This window comes from Balaenoptera acutorostrata, chromosome 17 (assembly GCF_949987535.1).
Source record: "Balaenoptera acutorostrata chromosome 17, mBalAcu1.1, whole genome shotgun sequence".
NCBI lineage: Eukaryota > Metazoa > Chordata > Mammalia > Artiodactyla > Balaenopteridae > Balaenoptera > Balaenoptera acutorostrata.
Window position 1 is genome coordinate 74420482 of NC_080080.1, and position 27569 is coordinate 74448050.

The 27569-nt window shown below is 42.3% G+C and overlaps 2 protein-coding genes across 3 annotated transcripts in view; one reads left to right on the forward strand and one right to left on the reverse strand.

Moving 5' to 3' along the window:
• ASPH (aspartate beta-hydroxylase) overlaps positions 1 to 27569 on the forward strand; it is a 268977-nt gene that overhangs the window by 231770 nt on the left and 9638 nt on the right. The window contains exon 26 of one of the 2 annotated variants that reach the window (XM_057532093.1): positions 14887 to 14953. The exons of the other annotated variant lie outside the window; for it this stretch is intronic. Within the exon in view, the coding sequence (XP_057388076.1) occupies positions 14887 to 14938 (52 nt within the window). The 3' untranslated portion in view covers positions 14939 to 14953. Of the gene's footprint in view, positions 1 to 14886; positions 14954 to 27569 lie in introns of those variants that run through there. 2 annotated transcript variants of the gene reach the window in all.
• CLVS1 (clavesin 1) overlaps positions 1 to 27569 on the reverse strand; it is a 161527-nt gene that overhangs the window by 733 nt on the left and 133225 nt on the right. The window contains exon 5 of the mRNA XM_007168566.3: positions 25363 to 25598. Within this exon, the coding sequence (XP_007168628.1) occupies positions 25363 to 25598 (236 nt within the window). The remainder of the gene's footprint in view (positions 1 to 25362; positions 25599 to 27569) is intronic.

The following is a 27569-nucleotide window of genomic DNA, read 5'->3' on the forward strand; positions in this document are numbered from 1 at the left end:
TGGTGTGTCCTTTTATACTAGAGTAATAACAATTTCCTGTGTTTATAACATGGAGTGAAACTGAAATTATTTTCTAGCTTTATAGAGAGAAGACTGTAAGAGCTACGCACACAGTAGACATTCAATAAACATTCACATACTAAAAACAAAAAGCCATTCAAAACATTAAGAAAATGGTTGAATTGGGTTGTTCAAATAAGCAAGATTTACATATATGTGCAGTAAATGGTTAACTCAGTAGGCCTGAGTTGCCCAAACCCTCCACATTCCAAAAGTCTTCAGGACTGTCCCTTGACTGGTTCTTCTGAACCCTTAGAGTATCCTGACTGATAAAGTGTCTTTGTGTGCCTGAGACTTTGGGCCATGCCTCAATGGTTTATGGAAACAATGTGATTTATGGTGAATGCCTATTTTTGTATGCCTGAGCTTTGGGTCACACCCTATCAGTTGGACCTCTTGTTGGGGAAGGTGGAGGAGTTGAAGACCGAGGGGCTAAGGTCAGTCGCACATGCTCTGCGTGCCTATGTGACGGACCCCCCCCCCACCCCAATAAAACCCAAAACCCTGGGCATCAAGGCATGGGGGAGTTTCCCTGGTTGGTGACACTGGGCGTGTGTTGTCACACGTCATTGCTGAGAGAACTGAGCTCTCTCTGTGTGACTGCACGGGTGGAAAACTGGAAGCTTGCAGCTGGTCCAGTGTGCCTGGACTCCACCCACCCAGTGCACCCTTTTCCTTTGCTGATTTTAATCTGTATCCTTGTGCTGTAAGAAACCTTAACTGTGAGTGTAACTACATTTCCGGGTCCTGTGAGTCCCTCTAGCAAATTACCAAATCTGAGGATCCCAAACACAGTATATAGTAACACTCTTATTTGCTGTCTGTGCACCTGGTATAGTTGTAACTTCTTTACATGCATTAAGTTACTTCATTTTCATACCCCTAAGGAGTGATGCTATTATTGCTTCCATCTGGGGAGTGGGAAAAACTAAGGGACAAAAAAAATCAAGTAACCTAGGAAAGGCTGCACAAATAGAGAATAGAGAACAGGACAGGTTTATCACCCTCACAGTGTTCCTGGGTCTACCTAACACTGCAGAGATTTTTAGCTACTCTAAATGTCAATCTCTTCAAACAGTCCAACTTTAGGTACCAAGTCTAACCTTTGAAAATGAAATGGATTCGTTTGCTCCTGGGACAGGGCAGAGAAGCCCCAGGTAGCAGTGTAGTTCAGCTCTTTTACACCTTGCCTACATATTTCTCTCTTTGATTTTAACTAAGGCCTGGTGTGTGTGTGTGTGTGTGTGTGCACGCACACACGCTTGGGGGGGTAATAGATTTATATAAGAAGAAGAAAAGCTGAAAACCCAGAAGGCATTAAAACAAACTGAAAAACAGAGGAGTAGAACTGCCCACACAGGCCACTCCATCCAGCACCTTGGACAGCTGCCTAACTGCTTTGCCCTTCAGGCCCTGGTGAAGATGAAGGATAGTCAAGGCCGGTCCTTTATTATTGAACTGTATTCCTCTACTTTCATGCCAGTTGGCTTTGTTTTACAACATGGCAAGAGAATCACAGCCACAGAGTTAGAAGGGACCTTGGCGACCCACTAGATTAACCCACTAGGAAATATTCAGTCAGGGGCCACGCAGCCTCTTGTTGAATATATCTGACTTAAGAAATCTACTCCTCCATGCTCCTAGAGGAGGAGCTCTGCTAGAAAGTTCTTTCTTACACTGAACTAAAACCTGTCTTTCTGCAAGTTCTATATGCTGCTTCTGGTTCCGTCTGCTGGAGCTACCAGTGTATGTGTAATCCATCTGGTCCACATAACAGCCCTTTAAGTATTTCTCTAGTGCTCTCCAGCCCTCTCTCTGCCCGCACTAAAACTAACCAAATTCCTCTTGAGCCAAGGTTTCTAAAATTACCACTCTCCTGCATCTCTTCATCAACTGGTTGCCCTCAGGATGTCACCTCAAAATGGAATGAAATTATTGCTTCCTTTTTTCTTCTTCTTTTTTTTGTATGCTTCTATTGAAGCATAGAAAATGCACCTAAAATTGCGTTAACCTTTCTGGCACTCACGTAATAAAGCCGAGGGAAATCTTAGCTATATTTACACATGCTGCTGTTAAGTCGTTTCTCCCCCATCTTGAAAGTGCGTGGTTGAGTATTTCATCTTTTTTAATTTGGCTCATATTACCACTGTATCTCTATCCTTTTGGATCTAGAAATTTGTTATCCATCCAAATTATTGTCTGTGATTTTCACGAGTATTGGATTTGTTTCCAAACTTTCCCTTCCCCTATTTTGGGAGCCACTATGGGAAAAAAAAAAATCAACAAATTCTCAGATATTGAACTTTCAATCAACAATCACTGATTTCCACACACTCATGGTAAGAAATGCTTGTGAATGTCTTCTGCTATATGCCAGGGACTGTGGGAAAATGTTCAGAACCCCTCATTCTTCAGTGGAAATATTGCTTCAGTTACCCAGTCATAAACGCACAGATAAGTATGGGATTACTGTGATAGGCACCCTGAGAACAGGGCATTTGGGGGAGGGGAGGCATTAGCTGTAGAAGGAAAGGAAGGAAGGAAAAGGTTTCATTCACACAGTGACATCATTCACAGTCCTTATTCAGGTGACTCTTCCCTCCACTTGGCATCAAATTTGGATCTATTTGGAATTTTTTAATACCCACACTGACAGCAGGGACACAGAATGCTAGTTTTGTTATCTCAGCCAATAAACTGTTTGTCTTGGGTGAGTGGTGAGTAGCAATTGAACAGTTCTGAGGCCCTGAGCGTGAGGAACCAAACATACCATTTTTTCCCCTTGTTTGCTTTTTCCCTGATGAGGAGGAGACCATAGCCTCTCTACTTTCAGCATGACGTAATTCCATTTACCTGGTCACACAATGAACGTTTGATATAAGGAACACACTCATTATGAAGTGTTTGAAATTCACGGGAAAAACAGAAAACATATGTTGCTGTTTTCAAAATCTAGTATAAATAAAGCAAAGAGAAACACCCTTCTTAAGTCTTGCCCTCAGTCCATATAGCTGAGTCACAGTACTCTCTGGGAAGACCGATCCACTGCTCACTGATAGAAATGTCACCAGCACTTGTAAACAGAGGGCTCAGGAATTGTGCATTAACTGGAGGTGCCACTTGCCTTGCGACTTTGTTGCCCAGATCACGCTCAGTGGTAATCCCTCCATTTGGTGGCTTTGCCTTCTCCCAAGAAGATTAACACTTCTGCTAAAATAAACACTTCAGACTTTTCTCTTGGGTCCTCTTTCCAACACTGAAAGCCAGCTTAACCCCAAGGGCAAGCAGGGGAGTTATTTGAGCTATCTCAGCCATCATTATCTCAGTGGTATAGCAGACTACCCTAACAAAGGCTTCATTCTTGCCTTGATAGCCACATTTTGTTTTCCTGCTATTATATCTCCTCTCTCTCTCTCTCTCTCTCTCTGTCTCTCTCTCTCTCTCTCTCTCTCCCCCCACCCCATTCCCTCTACCTTTCTTCTTTCTACCTTCCCCTTTTCCTCTCCAAAATTTGGAACTTTCTCCACTGCTTGTCTTCAAACATCAATAGCCATGGTTTAATTTTTACTGATTCCAAAGGCAATTAAATTCCAAAAAGAACAAGATAAAGACGGAAAATGTTCACCATGAGCTAGTCCAAAAAGAACAAGATAAAGATGGAAAATGTTCACCATGAGCTAGTCCATTCTGCATAGACTTACAGTTGAACTAAGAGTTCTGTTCTCAGTCAGAGGTTTATTTGCAGAACTTCATTTAACTACCTTATCTCAACAGCTATCACCACATATTCTTCTTACTAATGAACTGCCATTGCCTGGCTTGGGCTTTGTGGACCCCAAATAAGGGCACAGGAACTCCACCCTTCAACCCCAGACATTCACCAAGAGTCACTGAAGGCCAGGGCTGTAAGGAGCCTCAGAGGCAATTTAATCAAACTCTCATTCAACTCAGGTCCTCCCCATTTCTTTTCCAGGGACCAACCTCGTCACTTCATCAGGAAGTATTCCATACTTCTGGTTTTATTTCTTAAAGTTAGTGATGAGCTTGGTTTTGTGGAATAGTGCAGAACTGCCTAATGTCTTAGTGAACCTGTATAAGAACTAAACAGAAAGAGTGGGGGGGGGCGGTTTAAAGATATTTTAAAAGATGCCTTTAAGTAATTCTGTTTAACCTCTATTTCTCCCTGTAAGTTCAATTATCAAGGCAGTTCCCTCAGGAGCTCCTTCCTGGGCTTGAATGATGGCTCCACTGCTGGCTTTGTGATCTTGGGCAAATTCGACCCCCTCATGTGTAAAATGGAAATAGGATAGTGCCCACATCATGGGACATGGGGGTAATGAGAATTAGATGAATTACAGCAAGTAAGGTGTCTAGCCCAGTGTCAGCTTGGTGTATGTGCTCCTACATTTTTAGCTCTTGTTATTCTTCCGCATTTGCCGATAAGAAAATTAAGGCCTGGAATATTTAGTTCATTTACACATTGAGTCACAAAGCATGAATTCAACTCCAAGTTCCCATAGCCTCATGATTAAACTTACAAGAGAAAATTGTGTGTCCTGCTTGATGTGTCAGGTAACCTGACACTAAATGCAGACTAAGATTTGAGAATGGATCCAGACTAATATTTTAAAATTTCAAAATAAGTGATGCGACAGTTCCACATGAAAGCTAACATTATTATTTTACTTTATATCCTATAATTTTCAGAAGTAACACAGAAGTTCCCATCTGATTAACAATTATTTATGTAGCTTTCAGCACATCTATTTGTAATTGTTTTCTACTATGTTAAGCAATACGGGGTTTCCTTCTACTATAACGCCTTTGATAATGTCCTTGATAAGGAGCCTTAAGTTATGGTTGTAAGACATGTATTCTTCTGTCCAGCTACCAAACTGTTCAGTATTAGAATCATACTTTCAGGCAACATGAAACAATTAATATTTACTGAACTAGTAAATAAATCATGAATCATAAATCAACAAAGCACTTTAACAAAAGGTAAACCTAAGTATTTTTCATGTCAGCAAAGCTTTTCTCTATCAAAGTAAAGAAATAAAAAATAAACCTCCCTCTACTTTGACAATATAGTTAGCCACGACTTACTGAAATATAAAGATACCAATCCAAGAAAAATAAATATTCTATTGCTTTTTAAGCGAACTATTTTTAGAGTGAGCCAGACATTCAATTCAGGTCTTGCCTATTGCACTATAACTCAAGTTTAAATGTATAACGTATTTCTATTTAACCATGATGGGTACCGATCTTATAGCAAGGAGGAAAGAGCCAAGAGAAAATGCATGCACTTTCAGAAAGGATGAAATTGGGCTCACATGTACCTAGGACTAGAGCAGCTCTGTCCAACACAGAGCCCTAACCACATGTGGCCATTGAGGACTTGAAACTGGGCCGGTCTGAGTTGAGATGGGCTATAAAGATAATGTATACATGGGATTTCAAAGACAGTATGGAAAAAAAAGAATGTAAAATATCTCACTAATACTTTTAAAATTATATTGAAATTATAATTTTGTATACATGGGGTTAAAACATTAAAATTAATTTCACTTGTTTCTCTTTACTTTTGTCACGTGGCTCCAAGACAACTTAAAATTCCATGTATGGCTCACATTATATTTCCATTGGACAGCAATGTTATTTAAGACGTCACTCCCTCCATCACACTTGTGGCTAAGCCAGAGTAATATACTAATCCTCATTTAGAAATTCACAGTCATCCCAAAGGACCACAGCAACAACATTATGATCTGTCATTGCCAATATTCACTGTGCTGTGTTATTTTCCATGTGTTAACTCATTTAATCCTCACATTGACACACACAAAGCCCCAGGTGACATGAGAGCTGCTTTCTGAGTATCACCGTCGTTGCTTGAATTCTAAATAGAAAGAAACTTCATCAGTCTAGATTCCATTAATTTGTTATCCTTTAGATGAGGGTGAACACATACCATTATTTTATCTCTGAATGAATAAATAATAGGAAAAAACTTTAGGAAGAAATTTAACCTACTTGAAGTGAAAGAAATAAGTTCTTTCTGAACATATAGCAAAATTAATATTAACTTTGTGTTACCACTACAGATGTTTTTTGCTGTTCATTGTAAGGGTCCTTGGAGAGCTGAGCTGATGGAAGAGAACTAGGCTGGGAGTTCCGTGCCTCTTCTCATCGCCCCTGTCACTAACTTGCTGTCACTAACTAGGACTCCACGGAGCACCTCACTTGGCTTCTGTGATCCCACATTTTTCAACTGTAAAATGATCTCAGACAAAGTGCTATTTTTAACCCCAGGATTTCATGAAGTCTACGAGACTGGGTTAAATCACCCATTAGTTCTTGAAAATAAGTAGACTTCATTTTTCAAAGTTCTACAATTCAGACTTTAAGCTGATTTGCTCAGATAGTCCAAGTTCCTCTCTATCTCAGCATTTGTTTTTACCTCCTTCTAGAAAAGCATAACAATACTAAAAATGACAAAATTTAGCCGGGCCTGGAAAGCCTTTCCTGAAGTTTGTGTATGCCCAATACATTTAGATTTCATGAGTCAAAAAGATTTACCTTTTAAAAATATTTTTATTTCCGTAAGCTTCTAAATATTGAATTCAGAGCTGCCAGGTGCTACTTAATAACTATTTTCCTGTGTCATTGTAAAGCGTTTTAGTTTATTTAAAGTAAGTTATTGCTACGTGTCCGCAGGTCACAGTTTCCTGCTGCAGAGTAGCTCCCATCTGACCTGGAGCCACCAAGGGTTTTCCAGTGTGCAGAAAAATTCCAGGTGGCACTCAGCAAATCTTGCTTGTCACATCTGAAATCAGTTTCAGAATGTTTTGGAAAGGAAGATTTCAACACACACTTTAATTGGATATTTTTAGAGTTATCACCTACAGGAGAGTTTCCCATCCCCAAGGCTGGTCATTATAATTATTGTCATCATCTCATCATGGCCAGCAACAATAACAACCATGCCATTTATTGAGTACTTATTTCATGCCAGGTTCTGTACTAATTATTTAGCCTGCATTATCTTTATTTAAACCTCACAATAATTTTCTGAGGTGAATATTGGTTTGTTTTTGAAATATAGTTGATTTACAATGTTGTGTTAGTTTCAGGTGTACAGCACAGTGATTCAGTATATATCTATATATATATCTATATCTATATCTATATATATCTCTATATATCTATATATATAGATATATATATTCTTTTTCAGATTCTTTTCCCTTATAGGTTACTACAAAATATTGATCATATCTTCCTGTGCTATACAGTAGGTCCTTGTTGGTTATCTATTTTATATATAGTAGTGTGTATATGTTAATCTCAGCCTCCTAATTTATCCCAACCCCCAGTCCTTTCCCCTTTGGTAACCATAAGTTTGTTTTCTATGTCTGTGAGTCTATTTCTGTTTTGTAAATAAATCCATTTGTGTCATATTTTACATTCCACATATAAGTGATACCATATGATATTTGTCTGTCTCTGTCTGACTTACTTCACTTAGTATCATAATCTCTAGGTCCATTCATGTTGCTGCAAATTACGTTATTTCATTCTTTTTTATGGCTGAGTAGTATTCCATTGTGTATATATACTACATCTTCTTTATCCATTCATCTGTTGATGGACATTTAGGTTGCTTCAGGTCTTCGCTATTGTAAATAGTGCTTCTTTGAACATTGGGGTGCATGTATCTTTTCAAATTAGAGTTTTCTCCAGATATATGCACAGAAGTGGGACTGCTGGATCATATGGTAACTCTATTTTTAGTTTTTTAAGGAACCTCCGGTATAGCCATAGAGGCTCCACCAACTTACATTCCCACCAACAGTGTAGGAAGGTTCCCTTTTCTCCACTGAGGTGAGTATTGTTAATTCTGCTTTGCAGATCAGGAAACTGAGCCTTGGAAAAGTTAATTAATTTGCTCAAGTTCCCACAGTTAGTTGTGGAACTAGAATCTGAACCCAAATATGACTCTATAACCCACGTTCTTAAACACTATGCTATACTGTACAAGAAATACCTAAAACTTGGTAAGAAACCAAAGGATATTAACATATATCCAGAACTGTTAATATTCAAGTTCTCAGAGAAGCATTTCTTCTGTTGGCATCGATGAAGCCAGTGGTTAACAAAATCATCTATTATGTATTAAAACTTTATTTTGGGCACAGTGATGAAATCAGAAAAGAAAATAGCAGAACTTCATTCAGGAAAAAAAAAAGTGTTCTAATAATTACATGTTGTACAATCGTATCTTCATCTGTAATGACCAGCAAAGAATTTAATAACACTACAAGATCCTTTCTTTTAAATGTACAGCATTCACCCAAATACCTGGGAACAGCTCTACAGAACTGGAATCAGCCAACATGGAAAGTCGATTAGGATGGAGAAAGGGAGCAGATAAGATTATCTGAGAACAGAGCTTAGCTGCCAGAAGACAAATCAGGCCAGGAACTTGGAGATGAGGAGGAAGGAATGAAAGGAAAGACCAAGAAAGGCCATGGTGGAAACTGGCAGCTGCAATTGGACGTTCCACTTAATTTATTTGCAAACCGGTTTATTGCTCTTTATGAAACAATGCATTCCTGTCATATTAACTCACAGTTTTTCACCGGTACAATGAGGACAGGATATTACCACATTCTCTAGAGGGCTATGAGAGATAAAAGATACAATAAAGTGCTTGGAGCTCTTTCAAGGAGAAATTATTTCAATTGGAAAGACATCATTTTACCAACACTTCTCTGAATATGATCTTCTGAGTATGAACAGCTGATAGTCTGTCTGATAACAGAGGCAGCCCTTGCCTGCCCTCTTGAAGAAAACCAAAGAAAAGAATGCAAATTTAGAAAATAGATATAGAGAAGAGGATTATTTAGTTATAAAAATATTCTTAATTCTACCGAGCAATTTCCCAAAGCATTCCTTTAGGCAGAGTCGCCCTAGTGCACCTGAGGATGAGAGCATTCAAGGTCACAATTAGCGTGTGTTATGTTCAAACCCTTCCGAGGAACCCCAGGCAGCAGAGTGAGGTCTGCAGATGTCTTAGGGCCAGTCTGTAGCTGAACCAGATGACTGTCCTTGCCATGAGCTCACATTCTGTGTGTGTGCAGGTTTCCAAAATTTTGAGACACAGAATGCATTGCTACAGATACTCTGATGTGGATTCAGGTGTCCTGAGATGGTCAGAGGATGGTTCAAATAATACATTTTCAACATGCAGGTATTTCTGGAGAGTTTTTTTATACTACCAATCATATCTTAAAATAGCAACACAGGGGGCTTCCCTGGTGGCGCAGTGGTTGAGAAATGCCTGCCAATGCAGGGGACACGGGTTCGAGCCCTGGTCTGGGAAGATCCCACATGCCGCGGAGCGACTAGGCCCGTGAGCCACAATTACTGAGCCTGCGCGTCTGGAGCCTGTGCTCCGCAGCAGGAGAGGCCGCGATAGTGAGAGGCCCGTGCACCGCGATGAAGAGTGGCCCCCGCTTGCCGCAACTAGAGAAAGCCCTCGCACAGAAACGAAGACCCAACACAGCCATAAATAAATATAAATAAATAAATAAATAAATAAATAAATAAATAAATAATAAATAAAATAGCAACACAGCAAACAGCTACAGGTGCTGGCGCCACCTGCTTTGAATGCACGCGTCTTTCGCTAGAATTAGACGGGCACAAGGAGCCGCCGGGCACTTTCAGAGCATCCCTAGTTTTTCCTAATTATTCCTCTCCCTGTGAAATGGGTGGTGCACAGCCTCAGTGGAGTTCCTTTGCTAGAACTAGAATATGGTGTTCTGAAGCAGGTAGAGAAATGCCAGAAGCTGCCACCAGCTGAGACCATGAGGATGACTCATGCCACCTGAGTTTGAAAAGGATGGCTAGGGTTCTCGATAGAAACTACCTTCTGTAAGTCTGTTTTTGAGTCAGATGACGTAAATGGATCTAAATGAAAGGACGTTAACGGATCTTCTTTGATAGCACTACATTAGCCTGAATATCAATTTTCTTCCAGAGTAGCTGTAGCCTCCCCACTCAGAATGGGGTTTGGGGACAGCACAGTACATGAAAGTGTGACAGAGTAAGTTGCTTTTCAACTGTGTCTTAAAGACAGGGTACAATCCGGGCTGGCAGGAACAGGAACAGACATCCAAGACAGCTGCAGTGCTTTGCGCAAAGGCAAATGCCCCGAAAAGGTGCTCTATAAGCCCCAGTGGAAGGAAGGAAAGAGAAGGAAGAAAGGAGGGAGGGAGGAAGGAATACGCAAAAGTGTGAGAACAGATGTGATAAAGGAGACAGAGCATTGGGCTTGGAATGAAGAGAACTGAATTTACAATATTTTGCCACCTACCAGCCCTGTGATCTGGGCTAAATCATTTAACCTCCGTGGGCTTCAGCTACTTGATCTATAGCATGGGGATAATAATCTGTCTATTTTTATTAATTTTAATCTATTAAAATTCTCTCTCTATTTTTAAACATACCTATTTTTTAAAAATTCTCAAAACCTGAAAGGCTCAATTTTTCAACAACCCTTGGAATAAGTCCAGGAACATCTGTATCCAGTCTGGCATGTGGAGAAATAGTCCAGTCTAGGGCCTTGCCACTTAAAGTGTGGTCCCCAGACTAGCAGCACATGCACCACCTGGGAGCTGATGAGAAATGCAGATTCTCAGGCCCACCCCAGACCCACTGAGTCAGAATCTGCATTTTAACAAGATCCCGGTGCTTTGGACGCACATTACAATTTTCAAAGCATTGCTCTGGAGCTGTCACTACCTGGCTAAATAATTGTGGGGCAGTAAGAAACCTTCCCATCCCAGGTTTGCTAAAAGGAAATCTGCTTTCATCTACCTCAAGAAGAGCTGTAAGGAGTTGTCAGTTGTGGCTCATTCAAACCAAATTCCTGCTTCTGTTCACTCATTGATGCAATATCTTAAAGCGTCAGAAGAGCTCATGAAATGCCACATTTATTACTAAGGAAGAGCTCTCGGTTTAGGAAAATCTGCCTTCAAATCTGGAAAATATTTCAAGGGGCAGGAAAACATTTTGGAAATTCAAAGTTGAGCAATCCTGCTTTCCCACTTCACATTTTGTCCGTGTTCATATCACACAATAAATTTTTTCAAAAGTTTTGAGCATGTCGGTGCTTTGTGACCACCTAGAAGGGTGGGATAGGGAGGGTGGGAGGGAGACGCAAGAGGGAGGAGATATGGGGATATATGTATTTGTATAGCTGATTCACTTTGCTACAAAGCAGAAACTAACACACCATTGTAAAGCAATTATACTTCAATAAAGATGTTAAAAAAAAAAGTTTTGAGCATGTACTATATGCTAAATAAGGAAGGGAAACTATCTCTGCCTTCAAGGTATTCACATGAAAGAGATACAGATTAACATAAAAACGCCTGTCACTCTGGCAGCTCTGTATACTCTCATTCCAGAGAGTTGCCCAGACTCAGTGTCAACAGCTCACACACAGGTTGGAAACACCCTTGGAAAGTAAGGATTGTGCTGTCTCAAAGCTGGGCATCGGTGTAAGTGCTGGACCACAGGACTGATCCAGTCAGAGAAGCCTTGTTCACGTGACTAGTGGGGCTGACACAGACAATGAACATGGAAGATGGAAGCGAACGAGAAACTTCTGGAAAGTGAGAAGTGCTGGGAAGCAAATGAATCAGGGCACTGTGACAGAGAGGGCCTGGGGAAAGGGGGTCTTGTTCCTTTAGTGAGGATGCTCCCCCACCAAGATGAACGACTACTGTGATTCAATTTGGATCACTGTTTTATACTTTGGTTCCAACTAAACTTTTCAAAATAGCACAAAAGTCAGATTTTATAGTAATGCATCCAGATCTGTGTTCAGTTGGGTAGAACCAACAAGATTGGGGAGAAGGTTGTGTGTTCAGTTTTGGACACGGTTAGTGTGAGGGCTTGTGTGGCATCCAGTGAGAGTAGTCACGTAGGCAGCTGCTTATATGGTTCTAAAGCTCAGAGGAGAATTCTAGAATGAACATAAGTTAGGGGCTCCAAGGCATAAAGGGATGCAAGCCACGGGAACCGAGGAGAGCTCCAGAGTGAACGTCAGAGTGGTAGGAGGTGAACCAGAAGTGGTTTCCTTGAAGCCAAGGGGCTAGAGTGAGAGTTCCAGGAAGGATAGGATAGTCTGCTCTACTGACCTTCTCCCCACTCAGCTCCTCCTCCAAGTTCCCTATCTTGGGAAACAGAAATGTTCTCCAGCAAGTTACCCAAGCCGGAGACCTGCAGTCATTCCTGAAATCTCTTCCCTCTGTTCCCCATAATGACTTTATCATCAGGTCATGTTGATTCTACCCACTAAATATCGTTGAGTCCACCTTCTCTCTGCTTCCACTCACACAGCCCCGGTCCAACTAACCCCATCTCTTGCCTGTACTATTGCGGGAGCCCCAGACAGTCTCCGTGCATGTACCATCCCTCACTCCAATTCATACTCCTCACAAAAGGCTGAGTGAACCTTTTCATAAACTCATATATTCATATCACTCCCCTGCTTAAAAGCTTTCCATGACTCTCCTTTGCTCTTGGGATAAAGGTCAACAGCCTTCTCAAGACCTATGTGGTCTTGCATGCCCCCCACACACCTCTTCTCGTCTTACTTTTTGCTCTCCAACCTCTCTGGGCTTTTCTGTTCTTGTTTTCGTTTTAATTCTGTATTTCATTGAAACTAAGATGTCATCAATTGTAAGACAGGTCCTGATGTCAGAGATTTTTAATTTAAAAAAATACATCTTATAATTGGTAAAACACGGTCATCCCAGGAACCACCCTGCTCCTTCCAAATGCAGGGTGTTTGCTCCCAATTCCACGCTTCTCCTTTCACCTGGAAACTTTTTCTCAACCCTCAAGTCTCAGTTTATGCATGACTTCCTCAGGGAAGCCGTTTCTGACCAGCACCTCTCCCAGACCAGATTAGGACCCTCAAGATGCACCTCATGGTACATTGTCATTGTCAAAGTGCTTGTCCTGGTGAGAATAAACCAGCTGTTTGTACAGTGATGTGTTTAAAGTCTGTCTCCCTTCATAGACTGGGGACTCAGAGAGCAGGGGCAGGGTCTGCCCTCCCAACCACTTTATCCTCAGCAGCTAACACTTCATTTCATCCTCACAGCACAGTAATAAGGCAGGTCTAATAGTTTTTTCCCTTTGGAGAGAGGAAACCAAGGTCACAGAGAGATAGCTACTCAGGTCACATGGCTCCTAATTTGAACCCACAGAATCTGATGTAGATCCTGGTCTCTTAATGACTCTATCTTGTACTACGTCTTGGTGTCTAGTAGGTCCTCAATACATATTTGCTCAATGAATAAATGAACAAAATTTTCAAAAAGATAAGTATTATAAAAGTTAATTGTTAATGAAAATTCAGAAACTAGGAGAAATAATCAGACTAAGGAGTTAGTTATAGATACCCTTAGAGACAATTTCAAATTCTGATCAAACATTGATTACAAATAAGACGATGATACTGTCTTATTCCATCATGAGTGGTTGACTGTTAACCTCATCACTCTACAAAGTCCTCTGTTCCTAACAGCATTTACTGTCATACAATTCCTTCCTTCCTTCTTTCCTATTTCCCTTCTCCTTTTTTCTCCCTGCCTCTCTCCTTGCCCTCTTTCTTCCTTCTTCAGAAAATGTGCATTGAGCATCTATTATATACTAGGGTATTTGTGAGGCACGGGGTACATATTGGTGAATAAAACAGCACAGCCCCTGCCCTGAGAGGGTATATAATCTATAGAAGGGAGATTGAATACATAAGCTAACAGATGTGTGATTATGGGACTGTGATCCCTATTAAGAAGAAAACAGGGACTTCCCTGGTGGTCCAGTGGCTAAGGCTCTGTGCTCCCAATGCAGGGGGCCTGGGTTCAATCCCTGGTCAGGGAACTAGATCCCACATGCCGCAACTAAGAGCCCGCATGCCGCAACTAAAGACCCCACATGCCGCAACTAAGACCCGGCGCAGCCAAATAAATAAATATTTAAAAAAATTAAAAAATGAAAACAGTGGGCAGTGACAGAGAAGAGCAGGGTGGGAAGGGAGGGGTCTTTGGGACGGGGAGGGTGAAGAACTCCCTCCAGGGCTGTGGATGGAGAAGCCAGCCCTGATGAAAGAGTGAGCCACGAGCCAGGGGAGAACATCTCGGAGCAGGGAGGCCCTGGAGAAGGAAGAAGCCTGGCCATGGAGGCGGTGGACAGAAGCCAATGTGGCAGGGGCCTGTGATAAAGGGGAGCAGCCTTTATCCAATGCAGGGAACTAGTGGGAAGTCTGTAGAGGATGTTGGGCAAAGGGGTGGCATCATTATGATTTTTAAAGATTACACTTAAGATTCCATGGATAATAAGTTAGATTAGAGGAACAGAGAGGCAGGAGTAACACTAATAAAGACCAATAAGGATATAACTGCTCTGCAAGCCCAAGAGGGCAGGCTTACGCCAGGACGGGTTGGTGAGTGGAAAATCAGGGCTCATGTGAAGACTAGACCTTCTTGGCAGACAGAGAGGAAGAGAGGCAGGGGGTCTGTGTCGCTAATTCCCCCCGCCTTGACTTTGCCGTCTGTGTCCAGCACCCACTGTGCATGACTGTTCTGGGTGCAGGGCTCCAAGGGTACAAAATTCCTGCCCTCTGCACACATTAAGGCAAAGAAGAGGGAAATGGCCAATGTAAGTCTGACTTCTAACTAGGAATTCAAGGCATCTCCCTTCAAGCCACCACACCTAATCATTGCCTGCTTCTCTCTTAAGGAGTTGGGAATTTCCATCGTTAGTGAGAAACTTCCATCGGGAAAGAAGTTAAAACTCTAAAAAAATGGAAATCCTTACGAACCACACTGGAGAAGAAGGAAAGCTACGACTTATCATCCTGTTCCTCTGTAGGACGTCCCGGCTACTGTCTCCGCTTGCTGCCATCTGACTCTGACAGCGACCCCTGAGGTTATATCCACTTTAGAGTTGAGGAAGCCAACACTCCACGTGGCTAAGCCAAGACTCCACGTGTGCCTAACATCACATAACTAGAAAAATCAGTGGAAGGAAGTGACCAGAACCCACATCTAGTCCCATAAGGGGAGACTGGGGGGAAAAAAAGGCAAGTGAGAAGAAAAGAACTGTAAACACTCCCTCAAAGTCTCAAAGCTGAAGCAAGCGGCTGGGATTAGGATGCGGTGACATGTGCCTGGAGCCCCTGAGGCCCGTCTTGAAGAGCGGTGAAGCAAAGCGAAGCCGGGCCAGCGGGGCCAATCGCCATCATCGCAGGGACACAGGCAGCTGCATCCCAAATGGGGCCCTGAAGGAGTTTACTATGAGATGCTGAAAGCTCAACAATGCTCATTTATGGCCTTGACATGAAAACTCGAACACTGCAGTTTGGATAATTTAAGCCCAAATAAGATCTACAGAAGGTTTGCCTAAACCTGAAAAGGAGCTGAAATTCTCTATGCAAGCAGCGCATTGTTTTTATGAATGACACTTCAAAGAGATTTTCATCACGTATCATGTCAAATATTTGTTTTCATCCATACGATCACTAAAACTTATACGAGAGACCCACTGCTGGCTAGATGTTGGGTACACACAACATCAGCTTTATTGGAATCAGGCAAAATGTTTGTTTACCAACAGCAATATGTTCACAAGAAATAAGCTTTCTTTGCTTTTCTTGCCTAGACTACATCTTCCTTTCCAAGTAATTGCATCTGACTGTGAGTCTTCAGCAAACAGGAGTCTTTTTCGGAACAGACACTGCGAGTAGCCAAACACTTTGCACTTGAAACTACACCCAGTCACACCCACGTCTGTTCATTTTCCTCTAATTCAACCCTACTCCCTGGCTTTGCCAGGAGCTTAGAACTCTTTATCTCATAATCTGTCATGTCATTCATTAAAAAAGAGGAGAACATGGCATGCCCCCCCCATATTTTATCTGGCCTCATTCATGTTCTTAGGGACTGAAATCATCGTAGATTTTCTTCCATTCTAATGTTGCATGGCTCTATAGGATGCATTTGCAAGGAGGTGCACCACCACCCCCATTTCTGCCCCAGCAAAGAAAGTTGTATAAAAGCAGGACATCCATCTCAGCCGGATGCACAAGTAATGATGAGACTAGGCAGTTCTTCTTCTCGGTTCTTTAAGAAATGTTAACCCTTTCCTGTCAGCATCCACGCAACACTTCAGTATCCAACAACACACAGAAAACACCAGGCATGTGTGGCGTTCCCATGAGTTCTTTGCTTCTAGAAGTGATGATATCGCAGGCATTAGCTGCCTGAAGAGGAGTGACACCCCAAAAGTATGAAGTTCAATCCTGTTTGAGTTATAAACCAGTCACAAGACAACTTACAGGGCAGCAGGGACTGTGGAGCATTCATTAAGAAATGACGCATTATGTAATTTTACTGAATGTAACCTCCACATGGAACATCTGTTCCCGGGCCACACAGTAAAACGGGCCCTTTTTTGCCCCGACTGCTTAGAAGACAAGGGTCCTCCTGTTTCCACACTGCCACCCCTCATTCTTTTCGTATGGGTTGTATTTCACGATGATGTATTGCTTCTGCCGGAAATGAGTGGTTATCCAGCAAACGCGTACATTCACCCTATAAAACGAGGAGGACATGCTGAAAGGTCACCAAGGTCATGGCCAATTCTATTGACAGCTGAAAACAGTTAAAACGACTTTTTTTTTTTAACCACCCAGGCAGGACCCCAAAGGGAACAACATGGCCAAAAATTTCCTTCTGGCTCAGAAATCTGAACTCGATCCAAGCGTTTCCTCACCCTCTCCCCACTCCCTCCAAAAAAGCGGATGGCTCACAATGTCTTTTGACATCGTCCTACTTCTTCCATGTGGGATCTAGGAGAGGACTTTAGGGAACATAGGGGCAAAGGCGTTTTGTCAAAGGGATCAAAAGCAGTCCTTCCACTGCGTAGCTGGACAAGACCCCAAAGCATTGGTCCCTCTGATCGCCCAGTATACAGGGTGGATGAGGTGGGTCATTTCTCTGAAAGCTGGGGCCACTCCTTACTGGCTTGAGTGAAGGTGCAGCTCGGGTCTTTAAGGCCTCTTCCTCTACAAATAATTTTCTGGATTCCTAATAACTTCTAAAGGTTTAATAAATAAATAAAAACAGGAGTTATTGCATATACTCAGCCAAACTTTATCTATGATCAGACTGCATCAAAACCCCCCTAATTACTGGAAATGACAAAAATTGCCAGTTTTGACTAATGAATGGTGTTATCTCTAGCTAAAAAAATAATCCTGGGAACAAACATCTTTACATGTAAATACACACTGAAGGCAGCAGAATCATTGCCATGTCATGCCAACTTAGAAAGTCGGTATAGAATTTATAACTAAAATGTTACGTGTATGCTCTTCTACATGGGTGCTGCAATATTGCCACTTTTTGCCTTGAGGTGCTTTGCTCACACTGGTCTTTTGATTCCATGAGGTACAGGGGCCTGTGATCTCAGCACAGAGGAGCTCTCCCTAAATACCTATCGAATGGATAAGGCCAGGCTTCTCCACCACTCTGTGAATCTTCAAAGTCACTTTGGCTCTGCTTTTCCTCAAAGTGACTCCGTCTGATTCGGTGGCTGGTACGCCTGCATCACGGGTTGGGTTTAGCTATCAGGCCCCATTCAGCTCACTCACTGAACAAGGAAAGAGAAAATGTGCCTTTCTACCTACGGTAATTTCCGGGCTTTTGAGAAGGAACCACGGCTCCACCATCATCAGGCTAGGAGTTCCTCTTCCAGGGCTGAGACACGAATGTTTATTTGGAGAATGAATGAGCTGAATGAGACTGGAATCCCAGATAGTGCATTAAAAACCTCACCATCATCATCATCCCTTTCCTTGAATAGCAGGGATGCCAGATGGAGCCCAGATCAAAAGGCAGATGTATCTGAGCGCTTGCGAGGGGACCTCCAGGAAACAAAGAGGATGGAAATTGTGAGTCAAAGTTCAGCCGGGTTCCATGAACTTAAAATCAACTCCCTGACTTTCTCTTTCGAATACCCGGGCAGTGTTTTCCATCCTCTTAGCCTCTGGGAGATGAGTGTACTGTAAGATGTTAACAGCTGCTCTACTCAGAAAGCACCCTCTGATGAAACAGCTCTGGTGATGCAGCTTTTTGCCCTGCAGGACTTCTCAGGACCTTGACTATGATAATCAGACGAAGAAAAATATTTTTAAAATCTTAGTACCAGTGGAAAAAAAGCATAACTGTGTACCATGTACTTATATATTTTTTAACTAAAAAATATTAAGTATGTATGGAGTGCCTGCCATGGGCAAGATACCATGCTTTCGGCAGAAGCTAGCAGTGCGACCGAACCAAAAATCTTCAGACTGAGAGTTAGGACGCTGTGCTTGATTCCCAGCTATTCCACTGAAGCAGTAATGGGCAAGGGGATGGGGTGGATATCTTTACATTATGGTTGATAGTCCACAAAATGTAATGGAAACTTACCATCTATAAGACTAAAATTTAAGTTAAACATCGAGTAACTTTGTTTTTGTTAAAATTAAAGATCTTAGGAGAGTTTTGTAAATAACACTGATTCCATCATGGCAACATGAGTTTGTGATTACTTAATAAATGCAGTGTTCTCATTACGCAACATCTATATATATGTGTGTGTGTGTGTGTGTGTGTGTGTGTGTGTATACACACACACACACACAACCATGTGGGGGACATCTGATGATCTCCAGATGACATCTAAGGACCTCCTCCAGCTCTAAAATCTCCTAAGTCCCTGATAATAAGGAGAATGATAAAATGTATTTTATATGCAATTTTAGTATTTTATATACAATTTTTGTGGAGGATGTTTATCCTGCCAACAGAAGCTGTCTGCAGTGGCTTAGACAAGAGGAACCTACTAGAGAGCAATAGAGGATGGCCTAAAATAGACTGTTTCTCTCCCTGGCTGCCCTGGCACAGACCACCTGCCCTTCTGGTATGGAGGGAACACACCGTTTTGATCTGGTCTGCACCCCTTCCTCTTTCTATAACAATCTGGTTTAGCCCGGGATTTTACCCTGCCCTCCACCAGAGTGACCACATGCCCAGGCCTGGAAACTCAGATGCACACGTGCCTTGCCTCAGTGATGGGCTCAGAGACGGCGCAAAGCCTGGCTTTTCAGAGGCCTCCCTTTAACGTTCGCCCAGAAATGCGGGGAAAGACACTTTATTTCTTTGAGATCATCAGCTCCATTGGCAATAGCTGCCATCAGGGTTGACTAAGATTGGGAGCAACCAATGGAGTCATGAAACAATGCATCTGAGAGCAGTTTGTGGTCTCTCCCGGGCTGCAGGGGGGCTGGTGAAAACCTTGTCTTCTCAGTGCCGGATCTGAGCGGCACCGTACCAAACCGCCCGCTTCTGCGCGAGCACGGCTCCACCTCTAGGGAGAGGCTTCAGTTCCTTTCTTGGAATCAAGATCTTAGTATAAAATTTACATAGGATTTATCACCAGTAATTTTTAAAAAATTTATGTATATGTGTGTATGCATACATTTCAACATATACATATATCCATTTGTACATAAACACCAAATATATAGTATACATATATGTACAAGTATATGTGTAGATGTATACACATATAATACATACAAATATATTTTAAAAAGTAAAACCTTTCCCAAAATGCTCCTAATCCACCAGTAGTTACTTCAAGATTGTGTATGGGTGTGCCTTTTTAATGATATCCATAGCCATTTTAATTACTTTATCAGAGATATAGGCTAGAACCAGAAAGCAATTAATAAACCAATCCTAATAACTGAAAGAGATGTCACAAAATCTGTGATACTGATTTAAAGACCATGCACTTGCTTCATGCGACAGAAATTCCAGGCCTGCACTCCCAAAACTGAAGCGGGGCTGCCGGTTCCCAATCCAAGCCATTCCCTCCTCCTTCCAGGCAGCAAAAGCTCCTTTGGTTTGGGTGTTGTCCTCCCCCTGTGAATCAGGGTGGACTCCTGCCTCAGAAATCTCCACTCGTGCTGGACGCAGGGGTAAGGACCTGGGTTCTGGTGGCAACCACTGAGCCACTAGAATAAACATTCCTCTAGCCACCTTACTTTGTAACTTCTCATTATGTGAAATAATACATTTTCCTTATTGTTTAAAGCAATGCAGTTGGAGTTTTGTCATATTCGCCGCCAAATAATTAGATAGAGCCTAATACAAAGCCTACTTACTGTTATTTGTTGGAGAGTATTAAAAAGGTTGGCTACCTACTTTCCAGATCTTAAACATATTCCAGTAGTAAATTAAGAGGAAGTAGGGTGCTTCAGACCTACACAGTCCCAAGAACAGGAAGTGACAGCCAATGGCCTGAGAGCAAGGACATAGACTATAACAAATAAAATAAAAAACAGAAACAAGAAGTTAAAAATACAAAACTGAGGGTCATCTAGTATTAGAGCAGAAAATGTCACACACTCAGCCCACAAAGGCATTATCATATCAAAGAACTGATCAATATAGAAATAAGTAGTATAGAGAAATTTTCAACTAAACTAATAATTTTTTTTTTAACTAATAATTTTTTTAAGTTTCTGTGCTCAAGGGTTGAACCAAAATTACCTGGAAAAAAAAAAAAGCGCTGTTAGAACCACTCATTCATCGAGAACATCACACATCTTGGATTTTACTCTGCGCCTATGCCAGAATGCATTGTTCCGAGCTGCCTGGAACTGAGGCAATTTGTGCTCCTGAAACACATTATGAAAAGTGATTAGGTCCCAAGGACAGTCACAAAAGCCCATTTGATTCCAAATGGGTCTGAAGACTGTTGGAAACTATGGCAGGATTAGGACTATGGGCGTCGTCTACCCGCTGGAATTGACAGCGCTGGTGCAGAGGTCAGACCCAGGTCACCTGGCTCAGAATAAAGAGGCACGTCCTGAAGCCATGCAGCAGGGCACACGCTGCCCCATGAGCTGCCTGCCCGTCTCTGGACGGTGCAACTTGGGGCTGCCTGACAGGCTGTGCTGGAGAACAGGCTACCATATGGGGTGGGGAGCTGGAAGAGATGACCTTCAAGGTCTCCTCCAATTCTGTTTCCAATTTTCTTATCCCCTCTGGGTCCTTACGGGTCAAAAGCTGCTCTGAATGGTGACTGTTCTGTCCCTGTAACCTTCTCGTTCATCACGGAGCTCTGTCTGTGAGGCATCTGACGGCAGGCACAGCCCAACAGCAGGAGTGGTCCCTCCTTGCTGGCGTCACTGCTGGGACCAGGTTGTCGCTGCCCATCCTGCTGCTGCCTGAAGTCCCCAAGCAAAGGCTCAAGGATGCCAAGGACAGCAGGGCTGATGGGGTAATGAGAGGCATATGCAATTGCTAGCTGCTCTGGCAGAGTCCCGGATGTTGACTCTGATATTTTACCTTCTCCAAAACCTGGGTCAGCTCTGCCTTCCTTCATGAAGACTTCTCTGAGTCTTCTGGTTGAAATTAGTGAATGCCTCCTCAGAGCACTGCAGCAGGTCTAACACCTCCTTCACAGTAGCTCTCCCATTCTGCACCTAAATATAGTTATTTGTGCGGACATCTTGTCTCCCCTATAAGATCCTACAAAGCAAGATCCAGGAGAGTCTTGGTAAAGCAGGAGAATTAGCTCTTTTCATCTGGGAGCTGACAATTTGTTTGAAGCAAGGGGCAAGTGCACCAAGGATGGGTTTGGGAGGTGGTAGCTTTCACTCAACGTTGAAATGCAACGAGCATGTCTGCTGTGTGTCTGCTGTGTGTCGGGCGTGGAGTTGGATTCTTGGGGAGGGAGTGAGGTGAACAAGAGTTAGTTAGACAAAGCCTTTACCCTCCAGAATTCACTGGCTGATAAGGGAGGGTGTCACCTCCTCTGATCCTCAACATTAATTCAGAAGTGGAACTTGGAGTCAGGATGTGTCTAGTCACCCAAAAAAGGTGTAACTCTGTAACTGATCATCTGGGGAAGGAGTGGCAAATTCCTATTTCATGCCACTTGACTTTGGAAGTTCAGACATATAGGAAGGTATGATGGCCGTATCCGAAAGAGATAGCGTAGGGACAGGCCACATGACATGTCACTATTCCTGTGCATGGAGGGGTTGGAGAGAGAAGGCTGGCACTGGAGTTGAGGATAGAAAGTACAAGGAAAAGCAGGCGGCGTGCCTTATCTTATAGAGGACACGAACCCAGAGCACGGAGCCAGCGTGCCCGGGTCTGAGTCCCAGCTTGGCCATTTACTAGCTGTGTGAGCTCGGGCAGCTGCTTAACCTCTCTGCGTCTCAGTTTCCTCATTTGTAAAATGAGAATAATGACAGTACCTTTCTCATACAGTTGTGCTGAGGATTTAAAGAGTTTAATGAGCTAAAGGGCTCAGAACAGTGGCAATAGTGTGAGTTGTCATTACAGTTGTTACTGTGTTGTCATCTGGGCTGAGTGTAGGTCAGGACGCGGGCCGCTAGGTCAGTCCCTTCCCTGTAGAGGCACAAAGCCAACCTCTCAGCCACCATGACCGCCACTTCCCAGAGAATGTTGACTAGTAACCTGGGGAGTAAATGAATTTCCAGGTCCCTCCCGTCCCAGCAGAGAGGTTTTCCAGACATTTGAGTGTAGTCATCCTGACTGAGCAGGAAATGCAGAGCTTCTCCTCCTCCTGGACACTGGGTCAGTTCAGGACATCAACATGAGCCCAGCTACCCAAAGGAGACTTCGACAGTGACACTCCTCCTTCCCCAAACATCTCCAGAATTCAGCTGTTCTTCCACCACTTCGTCATCAGTTCTGGCCCTCATCTTCCCACCTGAGCCCCCATATCAGCTGCTGATGGCTTTTAGTCTCCTTTTCTCTGATAATTCCACGATCCTTACAAACCCCAGACTGTAACTGTGCTTAACTATGTCTGGTGGGAAAATACAGATGAAAACAAAAATACGTACGGTTGTCCCACCATCAGGATTATGGTTAAAACTGACCTCCTAGAGGGGTGGGATGGGGAGGGTGGGAGGGAGGCCCACAAGGGATGGGATATAGGTATACACAGAGCTGATTCAGTTTGTTGTGCAGCGGAAACTAACACAACATTGTAAAGCAATCATAATCTAATAAAGATAAAAACAAACAAACTCATAGAAAAGGAGAGCAGATTTATGGTTACCAGGGGCAGGGGGTAGGGGGAGGGAAAATTGGATGAAGGTGGTCAAAAGGTACAAACTTCCAGTTATAAGAAAAATAAGTACTAGGGATGTAACGTATGTACAACATGATTAATATAATTTAAACTGCTGTTATGTTATACATGAAAGTTAATAGAGTAAATCTTAAATCTTAAGAGTTCTCATTACAAGGAACAAAAATTTTTTCTATTTCTTTAACTTTGTATCTATATGAAGTGATGGATGTTCACTAAACTTATTGTGATAATCATTTCATCACGTGTGTAAGTCAAATCATTACGTTGTATACCTTGAATTTATACAGTGCTGTATGTCAATTATATCTCAAGAGAAAAAATGAAGTCTGATAATATCAAGCACTTTTCACGGGTCTGGGAGAGAGATTCTCAGGAGTAGGGTCATTTTGGAGGGTATCTAGGCAGTGTGGACTGAAATTTAAGATGCACAGTCCTCTGACCCAGCAGCCTCAGGGCTCCAAGTCTACCCAGAGGAAGTTTCTCCTGAGAATGAAGGACGCACATCAAAAAGGTTCAAAAGGTTCATTGAGCCCCATTTAGAACAGAGAAGAAACTCAGAAAAAACCTAACTGCCCATCAACGGGGAAATGGCTACACTGTGATATATTCATGTTCTGGAACACTACACAGCACCGAAAACATAAGATGCACCTAGAGTTACTGACGTGGAAAGATGTTACATAATGACATGTTATGAGATGAGCTGTGCCCCCTCCTCAAATTCATGCTGAAGTCCTAACCCCTAGGACCTCAGACTGTGACTGCATTTGGAGATAGCGTCTTTAAAGAGGTTAATTAAGATAAAATGAGGTGGGCCCTAAGCCAATATGGCTGGTGTCCTTATAAGAAGAGGAGATTAGGATACAGACACGCATGAAGAGACCATGTGAAGACACAGAAGGGAGATGGCCATCTACAAGCCAAGGAGAGAGGCCTCGGAAGGCACCAACCCTGCAGACACCTTGATCTTGGACTTCTAGCCTCCAGAAATATGAGAAAATAAATTTCTATTATTTAAGGCACCTAATCTGTCCTAGTCGATGGGACTTTGTTACAGCAGCCCTATCAAACTAGGCTACACAATACCCGGTATTAGATATTTTCTCTGGATGTGTATAGGTGTGTGTAATATATGGAAAAGAGAATGGAAGGGTCCACCCCGGTCTGATCCCTCCTTTGGGGAGGGGTTGGGATTGGGGAATAGTGATTGAAGGAGTAAAATAAAGTTTTACTTTTTATACATTTCGTACATTATTTGTACATCAGTTTTTAAGAAACCCTCCTTCATGGCTCTGCACTGAATACAGTATGCTGCGTACTTCCCCACCTGCATCCGACCATCTTTGGAACATTATTTCCCCTCTCACCCCTGACCCTCGCACGCCTATTTGCCACACCACACCAGAATATCCCATCCCTCCACTGCCTCCAGGCCTCTGTCTATCTTGTCTTTTCCTCCTTTTGGGCTGCTGATTTTCATCCTTCAGAGCTCAGCTCAAACATCACTCGCATTAGAAATTGGTTGCTAGAAGTCTTACTTGGCAGATTTTCCCAGGGCCTTCTTCTCAGTTTTTTTGTTTTTTGTTTTCAATGTCTTTATTCATTTTTGTGCTCCCAGTGCCTAATCAGTGACTGTGGCCAAGTAAATGCTCAATAAATGGTTCCAAATGCATCAATGATAGAAACATTTTCTAGCAGGTTGCTTTTTCATTCAGTGTATCTCAAAGGTCCCACACTTCATTCTGTGTGAGTTAACAGATTCCCTAGAGCCTAGGACTGTAATCACGACATGAGTGGGGTCCCAGCCTTTTACTGCTTCTTTCATACAATGGGGACAACTGTATTTCTGGGACAGCCAAGCCCCATTTACGTTCAGTTCTGGTGAAATCAGCTGAGAATGTACTGCAATTTATTTTATTCAAGTTCTGTGCCCGTAAAGGTCTTCAATTACTTAACCCACAATAGGCCCAAATCCAAAACGCCCCTTGACCTCTAACTGGGAGGCTCCGCTGAGCCAGGCCTTACCTCTTCATCGGCTTGGGTGAGCACTCTCTCTCCAGGTTGGAGGACGTGTGTCTCACGTGCATTGCATTATAGGAGGTGTGAGTGTAGTCATTTTCATCGCTGTAGTCAGGACCGAGTAACGTCCGGGCCCAGGTTCCCATGTCATAAGGAGGAAGGGTTCCTCCAAATTCAGACGGCAAAAATTCAGGGTGTATTAGCTGGTGGAGGCTGTTTAAGTTGTTTCCGTGCAGGAAAATCTGGAAAGAAAAAATAATTAGCAAGAAAAAAAATCCAAAACATATGACCAAGCATTTAATCTAATACACAGTCTAGCAGTGACAAAGTGGATGCACTGCTGGTGATCATGGGGTTTAAAGAGGCATTCAATTTTGTGTCTGTAGCTTAGTCTGCATAAAATGTTAATTTATTGCTCAGAAAAGGGCCTGAATTAATAGTCCTTAAAAATGAAGTTCATGAACAAATTGGGTAGTATTTGGCCATGGCCCAAATTTACACATATGGTCATCTCTTAATTATCCCTGCTGATGAGAAGAATAGGGATGCAGGCCATCCAAAACCATCCAATCTTGCTTCACACACATCTCCACATTGCTATGTTCTCCCCCCGAGTACCCTCCGGACCCTCCTCAACCCTCCCCATCCTTCCCAGGCCTACACCAAGTGGCAACTTCTTTCTCAGTCTGTCCCAGTGGCACCTGCCCACTCTGGTTCTCCCCTCTCCCCCAAATTTGCTCTTCATTGTGTGATGACTTCTAGTTTTTTCTGATTTGTTCATTTATGTCTTGCTTCCCCATAGCAAGAAAAGAATGCTCAGGAAAAGGGACAGTGTCTTCTTTCTCTTTTAATACTCTCCTAGCTCCCAGGGTGGTGTGGGCACAAGGAAAAAGCTCAGTCCATTCTTAGTCAGTGGAACTGAAAACTGGGACCTGAGAATTTACCGTGAGATATTTTTGCAACGATTTTCTATTTTTGTCTGGATTTGCCAATACTACCCTCAACAAACAAGTTTGCATCTTCTAAGCATATGATAGATGGTGATGGAAATTAGTCAAGCAGGGGAGAAAACACCCCCAAATAACAACACTTTCAAACAAATCTATAAAGTGGATAAGCCACAAGTTGATAATTACCATTGCCGGAGATTTAGGAATTGACTCCTGAGAGTTTATCTACAGTGCATCTGTATAATGACATCGGTTCCCACACTTCTTCATGTTGCAGGCCCAATGCGCATAAACTGTACTCAAATATAGGGCCATCAATTACACAACCCCCCCATACTTAACCATGATGAAGTGTAAATGTGATTTTTAAAATACTTACATATAGTATAATAATATACCATATAAGTATTACATTATGCTGTATACTACATACTACAGGCATCCCTTGTTTATTGTGCTTTATTGCACTTCACGGATATTATGCTTTTTATAAATCGAAGGTTTGTGGCAACCCTACGTCAAGCACATGGCGTCAAGTCTATTGGTGCCATTTTTCTAACAGCGTTTGCTCTCCTCGTGTCTCTGGGTCACATTTTGATAATTCTCTCAATATTTCAAACTTTTTCATTATTATTATATTTGTCATGGTGATCTGTGATCAGTGATCTTCGATGTAACTATTACACTTTTTTTGTTGTTTTGTATTTTTAATTAAGGTATGAACTTTTTTTAAATAAGAATTTTACTTTTAAAATTTAATAATTATTAACATTTATAATATATTTATGTTGTTTTGGACAATTGTGCATTAATAACAATTTTAATGATTACCCAACTTAAAAGAAAAATTTTTGATACTTAAAGCATTAGGGTCATGGGTAATCAAAGAGTAATTTAAATTTATATACATATTTTTGTTGCAAAGAAATGTAACAGGGTGATCGATAAAATGCTTTCCAGTATAAAAAAATGTTATATGAGGCTATGATTCGGTGGGGGAAGTATAATGGAAATACAAGTTCAAGGAGAACAAAAAGAACATGTAAAGTTTCTGACTGTTAATGAGGAATTTGTTTAATAATTTTTTTAACATCTTTATTGGAGTATAATGGCTTTACAATGGTATGTTAACTTCTGCTGTATAACAAAGTGAATAAGTTATACATATACATATATCCCCATATCTCCTCCCTCTTGCATCTCCCTCCCACCCTCCCCATCCCACCCCTCTAGGTGGTCACAAAGCACCGAGCTGATCTCCCT